At 48.1% G+C, this 15,092-nt stretch overlaps 1 protein-coding gene across 1 annotated transcript in view; it reads right to left on the reverse strand.

The window, feature by feature from the left end:
- The window catches only part of LOC104289840 (S-adenosyl-L-methionine-dependent tRNA 4-demethylwyosine synthase-like), a 136,990-nt gene that overhangs the window by 50,625 nt on the left and 71,273 nt on the right, over nucleotides 1-15,092 (reverse strand). Inside the window, exon 13 of the mRNA XM_009888855.1 lies at nucleotides 12,355-12,490. Within this exon, the coding sequence (XP_009887157.1) occupies nucleotides 12,355-12,490 (136 nt within the window). The remainder of the gene's footprint in view (nucleotides 1-12,354; nucleotides 12,491-15,092) is intronic.

The following is a 15,092-nucleotide window of genomic DNA, read 5'->3' on the forward strand; positions in this document are numbered from 1 at the left end:
TGAAGCCCCTTTAGGGACTGGAAAGCTGCTGTAAGGTCTCCCTGGAGCCTTCCCTTCTCCAGGCTGAACAACCCCAACTCTCTCAGCCTCTCCTCACAGCAGAGGGGCTCCAGCCCTCGCAGCATCTTCATGGCCTCCTCTGGACCTGCTCCAACAGGTCCATGTCCTTCTTATGTTGGGGGCTCCAGAGCTGGACAGACACCAGTATTCCAGGTGGGGTCTCACCAGAGTAGAGTAGAGGGGCACAATCCCCCCTCGCCCTGCTGGCCACGCTGCTGGGGATTCAGCCCGGGATGCCGGTGGCTTTCTGGGCTGCCAGCACACATTGCTGGCTCATATTGAGCTTCTCATCCACCAACACCCCCAGGTCCTTCTCCTCAGGGCTGCTCTCCAGCCATTCTCTGCCCAGCCTGTGCATGGGATTGCCCCGACCCACATGCAGGACCTTGTACTGGGCCTTGTTGAACTGCATGAGGTTGTCATGGACCCACCTCTGCAGCCTGTCCAGGTCCCTCTGGATGGCAGCCCTCCCCTCCAGCGTGTCAACCGTCTTGTGATGGGGAAGAGCTGAAACGAACGGGTCTCAGACTTCCCACAGCCTCCTTTCATTTCACATTCCCCAAAACATCCCAGCTCCACACCGTCATGTCCCTTCTAGCTCCATGACCCGATGTCCCAGGCTTGGCTGCTTGGCCAAAGACGAGGGCAGCCTGCAGTACCCGGTGTGGTGGTCCTGGAGAGGCACCACTTCAAACACGTCACTTAATAGCGCACAGTTGTAAGGAAGTCAAGAGAAGGACAATACAAAGAGGAAACTACAGACAAGGAGGAGAGCCCCAAAGATGGCAACAAGGAGGAAAGTTTGCCTCAAACAATAACGTGCAGAATATCTTAACGCCCAGATTGAGGAGCTTAAAGAAAAAGCTTGAATGGCATTTGTATGTGTAAAAAAAAGAAAGCGAGGGATATGAGCAGTTTAAAAACAGAGCTCAACTTTAGCCAAAGGCTTCTGGCTAAAGGAGGAACTGAACGTTCACTAAAGTCACTTTGGATCCAGCGGAGGAACCCAGTCTCCTCCACATCAGCTGCCAGGTGTGCAGGGTTTTTAAGCCACCCCAGCAGTTATTTATACATACAGCCAAAGACTTGGATGCTTCCATACGGACCTCGGTAGCTGGAAATCTTAGCCAGGAAAACAACATCCCACTGCAATTTCACAGGGCTCTAAAAGAATATTCCTCAAAATCAGTGCTTTCTGCTCAGCAATGAGGAAAACAGGACAGAAGAATAAACTGCATTTTAAATAATCCTATAATAACGATGGTTTAAGTGAGCAATTGCAGGTTGATGAGAAACGAAGAGGCATCGCATCTGTAAGGCAAAAAGAATCCATGATTTGACAAAATGTCAGCACTTTCATGGGTATAACTCGCAGACAGCAGCAGTGAGCGATGCAGACACGACGGACGCGTGACTAACGGCACGGCACAGGCTCAGCCGAAGCCTGGGAAGGGGCTATTGTACTTAAGAGAATAAACTGACACTCGTTATCTCGGGAACCAACAAACCAGCAACGCAACTTCAAGAGTAAAATGATAAAAACAGAGATTAATCCGCCATCAAAACATAATTGCCTCGTTAAAAATCACTCTCGCAGTCTGCGAAGCAAAGGATTTAGAATATTTTTCTTCTGGGTTTTGTCCAAATCATCTAAAAATAGAACTGAAAGCCCCACCACGACTTGCTGAAAATCCTGCCCACTTCATTTAACAGAGAACAACATAAACAAGGAGTCTGAAATAAATTTCTTTCTTATTGATTAAACAATCCTGGCAAGCCTGCTGCTCTCGTAAAGCCCTAACTCGGGAGTTAGGCTCTAAAGTAACAAACATGATGGAAAGGTAAATAAGCTTTAAACATTTTAACTGTCCATTCCATTAAATAGCTGAGCTCCAGCTTGAGCTGGGGACTGAGAGCACCCCTGCACGGTGCTGGGGCAGAGGGAGACGTGCCCGGAGGTGACATGTGGAGAGGGGATGTTGCCCATCCGAGCACGCACGGGAACGATGCTCCGCACGGGAACGATGCTCCGCACAGACAGGGTTGTAAAGCAGCCCCTGAACAGCCCCAGGACAATGCTCTGCAACACACTTGGGGGTTGGAAATCAATCCCGCTGCAGCAAAACGGCTGTTTGCCAGTGGCCACTGTTAACCCTCTCCCAACACTTCTCACCAGCACTGCCTGAGCGTTGGGATGCAGCAGCGGGAGCCCTTCAGCAGCTCCTGCAGGCTTTGTACCTGCCGCTTTGTTTTCAGCGGTTACCCTCTGAGCTTTAGCCTCGAGGAGCTGGACTCCTTTCAGTTCCCACTGGTTTACAGGATTACTCCCTACAGATATACTCTAGGAAAATTTGTAGAGCCTCACCGCTTCAGAGAGGGCAGCGATCTGTGAACTCCTCAGCCCTTGCCCCATGGTTTCCACCTGCTGAGTTTCCCCTCCTGGCCGCCCCAGTCTCACGGCAGGCTCAGCAGCACGGAGCAGCGGCTGGGGAGACCGCAGACTGGCAGCCCACAGGGCAGGAGTCACTTCTGCTGGCAAAGGAACTGCCACTACCTTTCTGTGCAGCACTCCGGTCCCCTTGCAGCCACACGAAGATGCGCCCAGCAACCCACTGCAGGCAACCGTCTCTCTTGTCTCGACATGCTGAAAGCCAGTAAAAGCTCCTTCACATGTCCCAGGACCACTGGGTGACCATCCCCTGTGCACGGCTGCTCATACCAACTGGAGGGACATCCCCGTGTACACCAGCTCTGAAGGGGACAGTCACAGGCAAGGTTCATCTCTTCTCAGTCCTACTCCTGTGGGTGATGCAGTCTCAAGTACAGAGACATAAGCATGAAGTAACGGGGCATCTCTGAAAGCTACCACGCGGGATGCTCTTGAAGCATCACACAGAACATCAGAGCTCTCACTTGCCACCATGCAGCATCCCACTGTCCCCACCTCTCTCAAAGTGGGGTGCTGCTCCATCAGATTCATAAGTCGGCTCCCCACAGACCACTGCAACAGAAGCAATGCATGAAAACAGAGTGTTTAGAGCAGGGGAACACCTCTCCGATGAGGACAGGTTAAGAGGGTTGGGGTTGTTCAGCCTGGAGAAGAGAAGGCTCCAGGCAGACCTTACAGTCCCCTTCCAGTACCTAAAGGAGCTCCAGGAGAGCTGGGGAGGGACTTTTTACAAGGGCATGGAGTGATAGGACAACAGGGAATGGCTTCAAACTGGAAGAGGGGAGATTTAGATGAGATATGAGGAAGAAATTCTTCACTGTGAGGATGGTGAGCCACTGGCGCAGGTTGCCCCGAGAAGCTGTGGCTGTCCCATCCCTGGAGGGGTTCAAGGCCAGGTTGGACGGGGCTTGGAGCAACCTGGGCTGGTGGGAGGTGTCCCTGCCCAGGGCAGGGGGGTGGGACTAGATGATCCTCAAGGTCCCTTCCAACCCAAACCCTTCTATGACTAGTTCAACGTAACAGAGGCTGCGTGAAGAAAAAAAAAAAAAAGAGAATTAACCTCTTAACGCAAATTGCAGAAGTAATCTAAAGTCATGGCAAAACCAAGGGCTGGTCTCAGGGTCTAAAATTCCCAATCCCGTTCCTGCAGAGCAGCTGGGGAGCAGCCAGCTACACAAACCTGCCTGAGCACAAACCTCAGGCACTGCTACCGACGAGCACCATCTCCTCACCTAGTGCCACTGAGACACACCTTCAACCGTTAGATTACCTTACGGTTGTGGAAGGTGGGGATCTGCCTCTGGCAGCCTGAACAGAAATGGCAATGAACAAAAATGGTCAACTGCAGACACGGCCAGAGGCTTTGGCAGGAAGGCTGCCCAGCAAACGCTGGACGAAGAACATGCTACGCTACGCAGTCTTTACCTTCCGAGTCCAACCTGTAACGGAGTAACAAAATCTTGCACATTTGAAAGGTATCCATGAGCCTGATAGATGGATTTAAAAATTATGGTGCTTCTTAAAAAAAGAAAAAAAAAAAATCACAATAAAAGGGTTTAATGAAGTCCTACTTGTCTCTGGATACACAATGCAACTTCAGCTCCCACTTGAGCAGCCTGCTTTGGGGGAGTGCCTGCTCGATGTTACCTGAAACGCTGACATCTGAAATGAAAAAAACATTCTTTTGGAGACCTAGTCTCTGCAAAAAGCCTTCAGATCCTCCTACTTTCACATAAAGTTGGACCCTTCAGAAGAGCCCTACAGGGAGATAAGGCTCCTCAAGACTGTTAAGCAAATTCCAACACAAAGGCAGAATGAGATAAACGCAGTGAAGCGGACACACATTTTTCCAGGCCCGTAAACAGCTGCCTTAGCACTATGGACCATCAACTCTCCCATTCCGGGGTTCACCACCACCCATACTCTCTGTGCTCCTCTGTTCTTAGAACTAAGCAGTTAGAGGAGATTGTTTACAGTGCGTCTAATATCAGTTCCTCCACCAAACAGATTTATGAGCAGCCAAGTGCTCTTCTGGGATAACGAGAAAGGGAGATCCCCCAATTAGTCAGCACAGTAATTGCGCCCGACTGTTGCACTTCGAAATGGCTGAACAGGTTTGACAGAAGCCAAGCTCGCCCATCAGGAAGGCCTTAATTGTGTAAAAAATGAAAAAATAAATCACCTTTGATTTGCCAGTTTGCTTTGACCTTTTGTCACTGTTACTAATTACCGTCTTTCTGTATCCAAGTATGTACAAGACAATAAGCTCCACAAATTTGTATGAAAGATGCTCCAGCAATTTAGCAGCTTCAGAGGAGACTCTGAATCAGTGTGTTGCAGTTCCTGCATTTCTTACGTTGGCAAATCTAACAGCATTTCCATCCGAGGAGAAAATGCAGGGCTTGGCTCTCAAGCACACAACTTGCAAGTCAACAAGGCTCCAGATGGGTCACTTCAGCAGCTATGGAAATGACGGATGGGACACGTGGTTTGGGAGGTCACAGACCACCCTACTGATCACAGCCATCACTTACACCCACCAGCCAGCGGCCAAAGTTACAGATACCCAACCCGCACCACCAGCTCCCTTTGGGTTTTAAGGACACAGAGCCATACAAAGGAACGGGGCCAAGACACAGACATCCATGTGCAACAAGGACAAACAGCACTTCTTTGCGTGAGTCGGTTTATTGCTGAAAGTCAAAGGAAATTTAGGGTCAGATTCTGCTCTCGCGGGCACTCAGGTACCCCAAAGAAGCTGAAATGGGAGCTGAGGAAGACGACTACTGACAAGCAGAGCACCTAAGACATGACTGTTCCACTTACCTGCTGCAGGATCCTGCCCTAAAGGGAAGACCCAGAGGAGGAGACTGAGCGCTCCTCACCTGCTTCAGCCCCAAACCACCTAAATTAGGTCAGATCACCTTCAGCAGCAGTTTGAGCCAAGCATGCTGATCCCATCCTGGGGCAGAGGAGAGCCTTCCTGGAGCCCACCCCACCGGACAACACGCGGCACTGAACAGCCCTGGGGCACCAAGCCCACGTGTCACTGCAGCTCCTCGGGCAAGACCGGCCCCAGCAGCCCGGCCTCTGTCACCCCAGCACGCCAGCACAGTCTGCCCGCTGGAGCTGACCCCCTTCGAGAGGATTGCTCGCCCCCTCCAAAGCAGAAGTCCTCCTGATTTCACTTGCCCTGCAGGAGTCCATGAGAACGTTCCCTCTGCTTTGGAGGAGCACCAGCACACCCATTACCACGTTCCCATAAAATCCATTTACTTGTTCGCAGTGCTTTCGCCTCAGTTATACACTCACCGTCCGAGACACTCTTGCAGATGCTTTGTCAACTCATCTTTCCTGAAATGTCAAATGGATAGAGTCAACGAACCCGATAAATGCTTCTAATCTGAAGCATCCTGCTAGAGCCGTTGATAACCGGTCGGCGAGTGGAGAAACCCAACAGCTAATGCCTTCAGCAGAATGGAAGGTTACGCAATGCTCTGCGCAATCCCAATCGACGGCATTTGGCCCAGTTACTTCAACTTTATAGGCTTAAGTAAAAACATGTTTTAAAATAAAGTGCAGATACAAGTTTCCTTTGCCTAGTTGCCACAAGCAGAATTTTAGGCTTGCTCTTTCCTTTTTAAGAGTTCGCATAAACCCACACACATGCTCTGTCTTCTCAGGGTGCTTTTACACGAAGACTACTGCTCTATTTCACAACTAAAGAACGAAAAAGTGAGAAGACGTCCCCAAGGCCGCAGAGCCTGTCGGGGGAGCCGGGAGTTCTGGCTCTCAAAGCCAAGCCCCAGGAAACAGAGCAGCCCTTTGCGAGCGATCAGGTTAATAAATAACAGAAGGGCTGGAAGGGGGAATAGAGACTGGTTTGAACCAAGTTCTCTAAAAGCCAAGTCTGGCATCTCTCATGCAAGTCTCGAAGGCAGAGCTCAAGGCAAAAGAAAGATCATGTTTAATAAAGGATAAAAATAGCAAATGCTTCTTAAATGTTAAGAAGGAGAAAAGCTAGGCGAGCTGAGTTATGTGTGCTAGTTAAAGAGTGAAAGAGAAGAGTGAACGTGGAAGAGGAGGAGGAGGAGGAGAGCGCTCCGTTTCTGCCATTTACACTTAGGTCAGAGCCCCTTTCCAAAAGACATGGGAAGTGGGAGAAGTGCCTTCTACCAAATAAAGAGGGTGGCAGCTGGGCAGCCTCTCCGCAGCCGTAACTGCTCCCCTGGCAAGAACAAGCAAACGAAGGTGGTGAGGGTGGTGAGCCCCTGGGGCAGGTTGCCCAGAGAAGATGTTGCCCAGAACACCATCCCTGGAGGTGTTCAAGGCCAGGTTGGACGGGGCTTGGAGCAACTTGGGCTGGTGGGAGGTGTTCCTGCCCAGGGCAGGGGGGTGGAACTGGGTGATCTTCAAGGTCCCTTCCAACCTAAACCATTCTGTGATTCTATGAATAGCCCTCAGGCCTGGCTACCCCAAAGCAGCAGGCAATAATGAGAAGGGGATTGATGGGGGATAACGGACAAAGCATTGGACAAGGACTAAGACAACACAGACTGTACCCCCACCTCTGAGGCTCGCCGGGTGGCCAGAGACACCTTACCTCTCCCCCAGCCTCACTGCCTTGTCTTCGTAAGACATACAGTAACAGCCAGCAGCTTGGAATAACATATTTTGATTGCGAAGTCTGTATATTAACATTTTTCCCCTTTTCTTGCCTGCAAGCAAACCAAGAAGTACTGGAACAGACAGAAGAAATAAGATTTCACTCCCTCTGCAGCCAAGAATCTTGCTGAAGCCTCATTTGGATCACTGCTTGCTGTAAGCTAAACTGAAAGGAAACGATGTATTTCAGCGACAATAACTTAATATTAAACATCGTACCTTTGTAACACTCATCATATTGCATTTCAAAAGCCTTACGCCAGAAGCCTCATTAGCAAAACTATTAAAACAAGCACACAGCTGGTGGAGAGCATTTACTGCGCAGAAGAGTCAAATTCTTCTAAATTTATAGTGGCAAAATTGATTACTGATTCTTACATCTGTTGCAAATTTTACATTTAAATTCTCCTTTAAAAGTCACTTAGCTCAGAAACATCAGACTAGGCTCTACAAACCAGTTCCCCTCCCCCAGTAAACCACATAAATAATCTCCGTGCAAATCAAATGTGCTCTTTCCATAAAAGCAATTGTTACTGTCATATAATATAGCAAGCACTAAAACATGCTTAAGGTGTAACTCAACGTATTTGCACTACGTCTGTAATCACCCAGAAGGCAAGGGTAACTTTGAAGAAAGGATCACATTGGAGAAAGAAAAAAAAAAAAGAAAAAAAAAGACTAAAGTAAACAGCACCAGATGCGAGCCTGAAAATGTTTAATTATGCAATCTGGCATCTTCGTCATCCAGAAGTGTAGAAGGAACTACCTGTAAGCAGCGTGCAAATGCAGACCTGGAAGATGGTAATAGGAAACAGTTTTATATTTCACGCTTTTCTCTGGACAAAGCACCTCCAGCACCTTCCAGCGAGGAGCACACAGCCACAGGCACCAAATCCACGCACTGTCATATACATGATATCCTAGGACAAGTAGAGCTAAGAATTTCCCTTTTTGGTCCTTTATTAAAAAAAGAAGAAAAAAAAAAAAGCCATTTGCTACACCTCGCCCACAGAGCCATGACCCTGTTTCTCTATGAAATCCTAATTCACTTGAAGCAGAAAAAGATTGAGGGCAAGGCTTTACCTGAGCTCTAAAGCAAGAGCCGCGTATGATGTCTAAAGACACAAGTCTAAGTGAACTCCAGAAAGTGCCAATACGCTGTTTCTTTTGGGTTTTTTGTAACCCTCCTGGAAGGACAGGAAGGATAAGGTTCTGCTTCATCATCAGTTCCTGCAGTGCCGTAACATCTATTAACCTAAAGGTGTTTGGGTTTTTTTTCCCCTGTTTGCTTTGCGTGTGGCTCCAATCTGTTTCCGAGAACATTGGCACCTGTCCCCTGAAAGTTAAGGCAGTTCAGCAGTGCCTACTTGGTGTCTGGCAGCACAGCAAGTACGAGAAGGTACAGCATATCAGGCAGATGGGACAGGATTTATCATGATTAAGTCAAGAAGACACAGACAGAAGAGGTGACACCACATCAAGGTTGGATGAGTGCTCCTCAGAGCATATGAGCGACACCAGGGACCTTTTTCCCCAGCGCTCATCAAGCCCGTGAACATCCACGGACCAGCAGCCACTTGCTTCAAGAGGCATCTTGCTCTCTCAACAGGTGGAAAAAAGCATGCTCGGGGATGTTGCAACGTGATGCTGAACCACAAATGGGGCACGTTCTGTTGGCATGTCCATCACCATCTTTTCTCCGGCTGTCGTCAGAGCGCTTGGGTAGAAATCTGTAGGTGCTTGTGCCACACTGGGCCACTGCAGCCCCACTTCATTTATCAGCAACTCAGCAGGAGATTCCCATTCGTCTCAGTCAACATCCCTACGGCTTGAGAGAACACTTGGTGATTTATGGATGACAACAACAACAAGAACAACGGTTTTCGAAGTTTCTCAGCCTACAGAATCTGGTCTAATAACACTGAGGGGAACAGAGCACAAAGCCAAAACATAAACGGATCACGCGTCTGACTGCGGGTGGATGAGAGCTCACAGAACATCCGTTCCTTATTTTCTTGCACAGACAGAACACGTTTGGTTAATGGTATTTTTGAAAAAAGCATCAGCTTGATGGAAGGATGGAAACTTCAAGGGATAGAAAAATCTACCTCTGTCCCCCTAAGCTTTGGGACCCTCATTATTAATTTGTACCTCATTTCACATTTGGATATAGCATCACTAAGCAGCGATGGCTGGAAGGAATGCCTTTCAACCACTGGAACGGGGATTTCTCATCCTTCAGATGAGAATAAGGATTCACATCCTTAGTGCTTCCTCCAAGCGCTTGTCTATCAAGTCAAGTCACCTCTCAATCATTCTTGTGAACTCAGGGCTGTCAGAGGACGAGACTGCAAGACTTCTCAAACATGACGTTTGGAAAGGGCACATTCTAAATTGCACATGTTAACGTCTTTCTCTTTCTTCTCAATTTAATTTGGAGGGCAGAAGACACACGACAAGAAACAAATGGAGCCTTCTGGGAGTCCACCTGCTGTTTAACATAAACTCCTCTCAAAAAAACCCATTTCTTAGCATAGAAAATTTAACATGAAGATCATCTCAATGAGAATCACTCCAGAACGGATAAAACTTGCTGCAAATAGTAGCGGACAAAGAGGAGGTTTCTTGCTGTTTGCTGCAGAAAGAAATATCACCAAAGATTTTTCTCTTTTATTCCTGAACTTCCTTTGAAAACGCTGTAGCAACTAATCACCAACGTGCCGTGCGAGGCTGTCAAATTGTTCCGGGAACACTGCGTTATTAAATTCACTCCTTTATTAAGGGCTCGAGAACTTTATACAGAACTTCAGTTCAACTCATGCAATCCGTTATCAGGCCACCCGCCTCAGCGAGGCAACAGACGTGACACGCGCCTCTCTGCCCAGGCCCTTCCCCTTCTGTTTTTACCAAGGCGGCAGCCTGCTTGTCGGTGGCAGGAGAAAGAACAGCGAAGGAGGACAGCCTCGCTCCTTTCCCACCTAGGACGGCGTCCTCTCCTCTTCCTTTCTCCCACTCATCTATTTTGGATCATCATTTTGCAGCGGGACCCGTCTCTACCCCCCCATCCCTGCAGCACGGCGCACAGACAGCCGCCCAGCACACAAGCAGGGAACGGCGCAGGAACAGCACTTGCCAAACACCACCGTGGCAAGCACAGCAAGGTATCACTTGTGGTTTTAAAAACTCCCTTGGCCCTTTTTTTTTTTAAATTTTTTTTTTAAATGCGCACAGATCAAACCTATCCACGATTCTTATTAGCAGTGACTCATATCAGCTGCAGCGCCCGCTTGTCTCCGTCTCGGGAGAATTGAATAAGCCTGGACGGTTTGTCAGGCAGTGTGAAAATATGGGACTCGTATTTTGTTTCCAGATATATTAGCATCACTTTCCCAACACAATGCATCAGCACTTCCCCACCTATTCTGAAACAGGAGCTGCACGTCTCAAGCATCAGCAGATGCATTAGCTTTCACCACCTCTCATTCATCGCAGTCCTACAGAGCGGTGCTTAACATCACAGCTGAACACCCCGCAATGCGCTCAGAAGGAGAACAGGAAGGTGCTTCTGCCCAGGAGCAGTTCAAGATAATTTGGGGGTACCAGAATCACGTATAACATTAAGAGAAAAACCTAACAGCAGCTTCCCCAAGACTTCTCGCTGTCCCCCACGTGTGACGATGCACTAAGCAGCCGAGCAGGGGCTGGCAGAGCAGCGTGTTACCAACCGGAGCAACTGTTAATTGGCTCTTGTGTTATCAGTGTTTCAAGGACCCTTCAAAGTGCAGTTGCTTGGAGGAGAAAATGCACCTGCTAGTTGAGCTTCTTTTTCCCCTCTCCTCTTCACCTTGACCAGAATATATTTTTAGCTGTACGGACAGACTTGCCAATACTTTCACCTTCAATTCTTCACAAGGAAATTTCTGACAACCCACAGCAACGAACGAACCATATCTACCCGGGGTCAAGAGAGGCAGAAGGAAAGAAACGATGGGCAAAAGCAAGTTCCCAGAAGGCTTAATCAATATTTTTCCCCTTCAATATTTTAGCTCCCCTTCTTCCCACAGTCTCCTCTACTCACACGGAGAATGTAGTGAGTTTATACCCGATTTCAGTAAGCTCAGTTTGCCCCGAGATTTTGCTGAACAAGCTCTGCCGGCACACTTGCACGCAAGCAGCTTGATCAAGCCACTCACACGACTTTGCAGAAGAAAGTGTCACTCAATTACACGGAGTCTCCCAGGCCTACTAATGTAAGTACATGTGGCAGAAAATGGTCCAACGCTGTCATCTCAGAAGGCAGAAAACCTCATTATTCAAATGAAACAGTCTCTCCTGTCTGTTCATCTCAGCAGGTAACACGTCAACTCCTGCCAAATTGGTAAACAGAAGTATTTGCTTCCATCAGAGCGCAGTAGCAGCAAGTAAGAGAGAGAAGACATGCTCATGAAGCACTATTCTTATTAAATCATGTGATGCTGGGGCCACGAATGCTTCATTAATTACTACAGAAACTGTTACACGGTAGACTAAGCTCTGAACTGACAGCAGCAGACACCATCCCACCTTCAGGTCACTGTTCAGCTGTCTCAGATGGACACAAACTACTACAAACCACCGACAGTGTAAGGGTCCCCCTTGCTATTATGCTCAGATCTATTGTTTTAGGAAAACATTCCAGAAATAGGCAGATTTCTGTATAGCAGGAGGGTGAACAGAGCTAGTAAACTCCAGCACATGCATCTTAATGTCCTTTATGCATTGCAATTTCAAGGGAACCTTTGCGAACCAGTGCTAAGTGCCACACAGGGATTTACGGCCCTTCCTCGGCTTCTCCGAATTTCCAGTTTTCCTTCAGCAGCATGCTCTCGGTGTAAACGCTTCATTAGGAAATCTTTAATTATTTTATAATCTTGTTGTCTCTCACAGCATCTTGTATTCACAGCAGAGTTTACTGTCCCATTTGACACACATTCTGCCCTCCTTTTGTCATTAAATTTCTCCCTGTAGGGAAAAACCCAAACTTGCTGGACCTTCTACACCTTAAGGTACAAACCATGTCAACATGCTCCCAACACATCCAGAACTCACTCCACGGCCCCTCTGAAGCCTCTCAAGTCCTCAGCAGATAAAGTGCAGAAGGAAGAAAAAAGATATTTAAAAATACACTCTTAACTGGGTACCTTTTCAGACAAGGCCTTTAAACTGTCGAGAAATCTCTGCCAGAAATCCTTGAAGAGGGGTCGATCGATTCTCTTCAGGCTCTCTTTGGTGCTCGCGTCCACGCTGACGTACAGCTGCGTTACCGGCTCAAGGTTCCTTGGAAATAAAAAGGAGAAGAGAATTGTTGTTTTTCAGACCTTACTGCTAGCTGGATTTGTGTTTTCCTACCAAAGCACACATAAAATACAGTATTTCCGAACAAGCTGTTCTGCTGGTCCAGTAGCAACAGGAACTATATAATATTTACAGGCAAAGCTATCAAAGTCCAGTGGTTCATCTCTGCCAAGTGACCATCGTCTTAATAGCGAGATGTTACAACCTACTTTCAACAAATAACACACCCCAAAGCTAAGAACATCCCACAGAGGGGCTTTGGCTGACATTTTAATTATCTTTTCCTCACTGAACTGGAACATATTTCACTCCAGTGTAGCTGTAACACATTCAGAAAGGCTTCCCAAAGCACGCTGCCAGGGGTTCACGCGAGGCACTGAACAGCTCTGCTGCCGTTCACAGCCCCCCTGGTTAAAAATCATAAGGCTCAGCCCCTTCCCCAAATTCTATTTGCCTTGTCTTATAAAAAAATAATCCCATTCCACAGAAATACAGCCATAACCCAGCCAGTTTCTACCACTGGACACGTTGAACTTACCTGACCTGCAGCTGGCATCATCAGTCAAATCATCTTTTGAAGGGAACTCAAAGCTGTTCAGAAAATAAAACCAAGCCCAATCCCCCAATGTGTTCTCCTTCCACTTCCGAGGCTCTTATTTCACATAAATCCTGCAATACCGTCTTTCTGCTCACATAATGCCGGTGAGCACAGCATCTGTGAGCCCAGCACCGGTAACTTCTAAAAAAGATTAAACCTCCTGCGCCGTGCAAAGAGCCTGGGTTGAGTCTGATCCCTTCCATAAAGCCCAGGGGTAGAGAGGAGAAGCAGGGAGGCTGCGGTCCGTTAGCAAAGGGATAACGAAGGGCGTTAAGACGAACAACCTATAAAGAGCTCCCTTGTCAGAGACAAAACTGCTAAAGCCAGCGAGCGTAACGCACATCCGCCCCTCACGGCACCTTCCACCCCGGTGTCTCTGAGGTGGAGCGACAGCATCCTGATCGCACCGCGGAACTCGCCAGCTCTTAACAGTTTTAGGACAACGTTTTTTGCAAATGGGTTGTTTGGGTTTTTTTGTGAAGTCCGTTAACGAGCAGGCTACAGTCCCAGCTCCATTTGGTTCTTTGTAGAAGGATGAGAAGAAATTGGAAACTATCGTTCAGCTGCCAAACAGTGCCACCTAAAAATACACCAAACCCCCTGCCCTCCCCGAAGGTGACGAAGTGACAACAACTGTCCAGAAGGAGATGGAGCAGAGCTTTTAGTGTCCAGAAGAATCCACTTAATGCAGACACTCAAACAACCAATTCAAACACGTTCTCTCTGTATTTAGACAGAAGAATGAAATAGCCCAGAACAAATTTAACATTTTAGGTTAAAAAAACCAAACAACCCTGTTTTGTAAACGAGCTTGTCTGGACCCGCAACCCAAAGCCACAATCTCCAAAAATGACCAAATGTTCTGGGTGTAAGTGGATTGAAGCATTCAGTGTCAGAGAACGTAGCCAAATACTCTACTTAATGCTGCATTGGCCTAATTAAAAGATGGAGAGAGTGAAGATTCACTGGAGATGGAGTGAGTGTTTTTCAAAACACAAGCCCAGAAAAAAATCAACTCTTCTCTGAGGATCTCAATCCTAAGGACAGGCAAGAGCCAGACTCACTCTTATACTGGAGAAAATTAAGGAACTGGAAGAGATCCCAGGGAGGGATTTCTGCCCCACGTTGCTCCAAAACGGAGCGGTCCACAGGGCTCTGCCATGGCCAGGAGCAGAGCCAGGACGGCCTCGCGCATGCTCTGCCGGAGGAGAGTAAGGAGAAAGGGCCGTCATGGGTCCAGGCAGCGCCAGGGAGAAGCAGAGCACAAACCGACGTTCCTGGAGCACAGCTACGTTTCATAATTAAGAGGAAAGTTAGTTGCACGGTACTGGGATGGATTTTCCAACGTTCCTCCTTAGTTTTCGGTTGTAATTTCCAAGCCAGCTTAGACAGCTGAGATTGCATCCAGGAGATCAAATTCACGGCATTCACCACATCTGAACTCGGGCAGAAATCATGACTGAGTAGCACAGCACAACTCAGGAGCAAGAAATTGAGCTTCAGGCCACCAGCCACGAGGTGGTTTCACAAGCCAGACAGGGCACGGCCTAAGCCAACGATGCCAAGAACAGAAACACCAATATAATGCAAATGAGCATTTTCTTATGAGCAATAATAAGCAGCTGCTCACTATTATTACTGATGCGCATAAACGCAAACACACACACACAAGGGTTTTGTTCACAGCCACTAATCAGAAACAAGAGGAGGAAGAGGATGAGAGCCAGGTAACTGCTCAATATGGGCTCACGTGCTCTAAAACCTCCTTCACTTTATGAAAACACGTGTGTGCCTGGAGGCAAACAGAGCCGCAGGCCAAATACAAGAGGAAGAGAAGAGAGAGGAAGGCACAGAGTCACAGACTGGTCAGTGTGGGAAGGGCCCTCTGGAGCTCCCCCAGTGCCACCCCCCGCCAGAGCAGGGGCACCTCCAGCAGTGGCACAGGACGGCGTCCAGGCGGGTTTGGGATGGCTCCAGAGGGGGAGA

Source organism: Charadrius vociferus, unplaced genomic scaffold, assembly GCF_000708025.1.
Source record: "Charadrius vociferus isolate BGI_N301 unplaced genomic scaffold, ASM70802v2 scaffold636, whole genome shotgun sequence".
NCBI lineage: Eukaryota > Metazoa > Chordata > Aves > Charadriiformes > Charadriidae > Charadrius > Charadrius vociferus.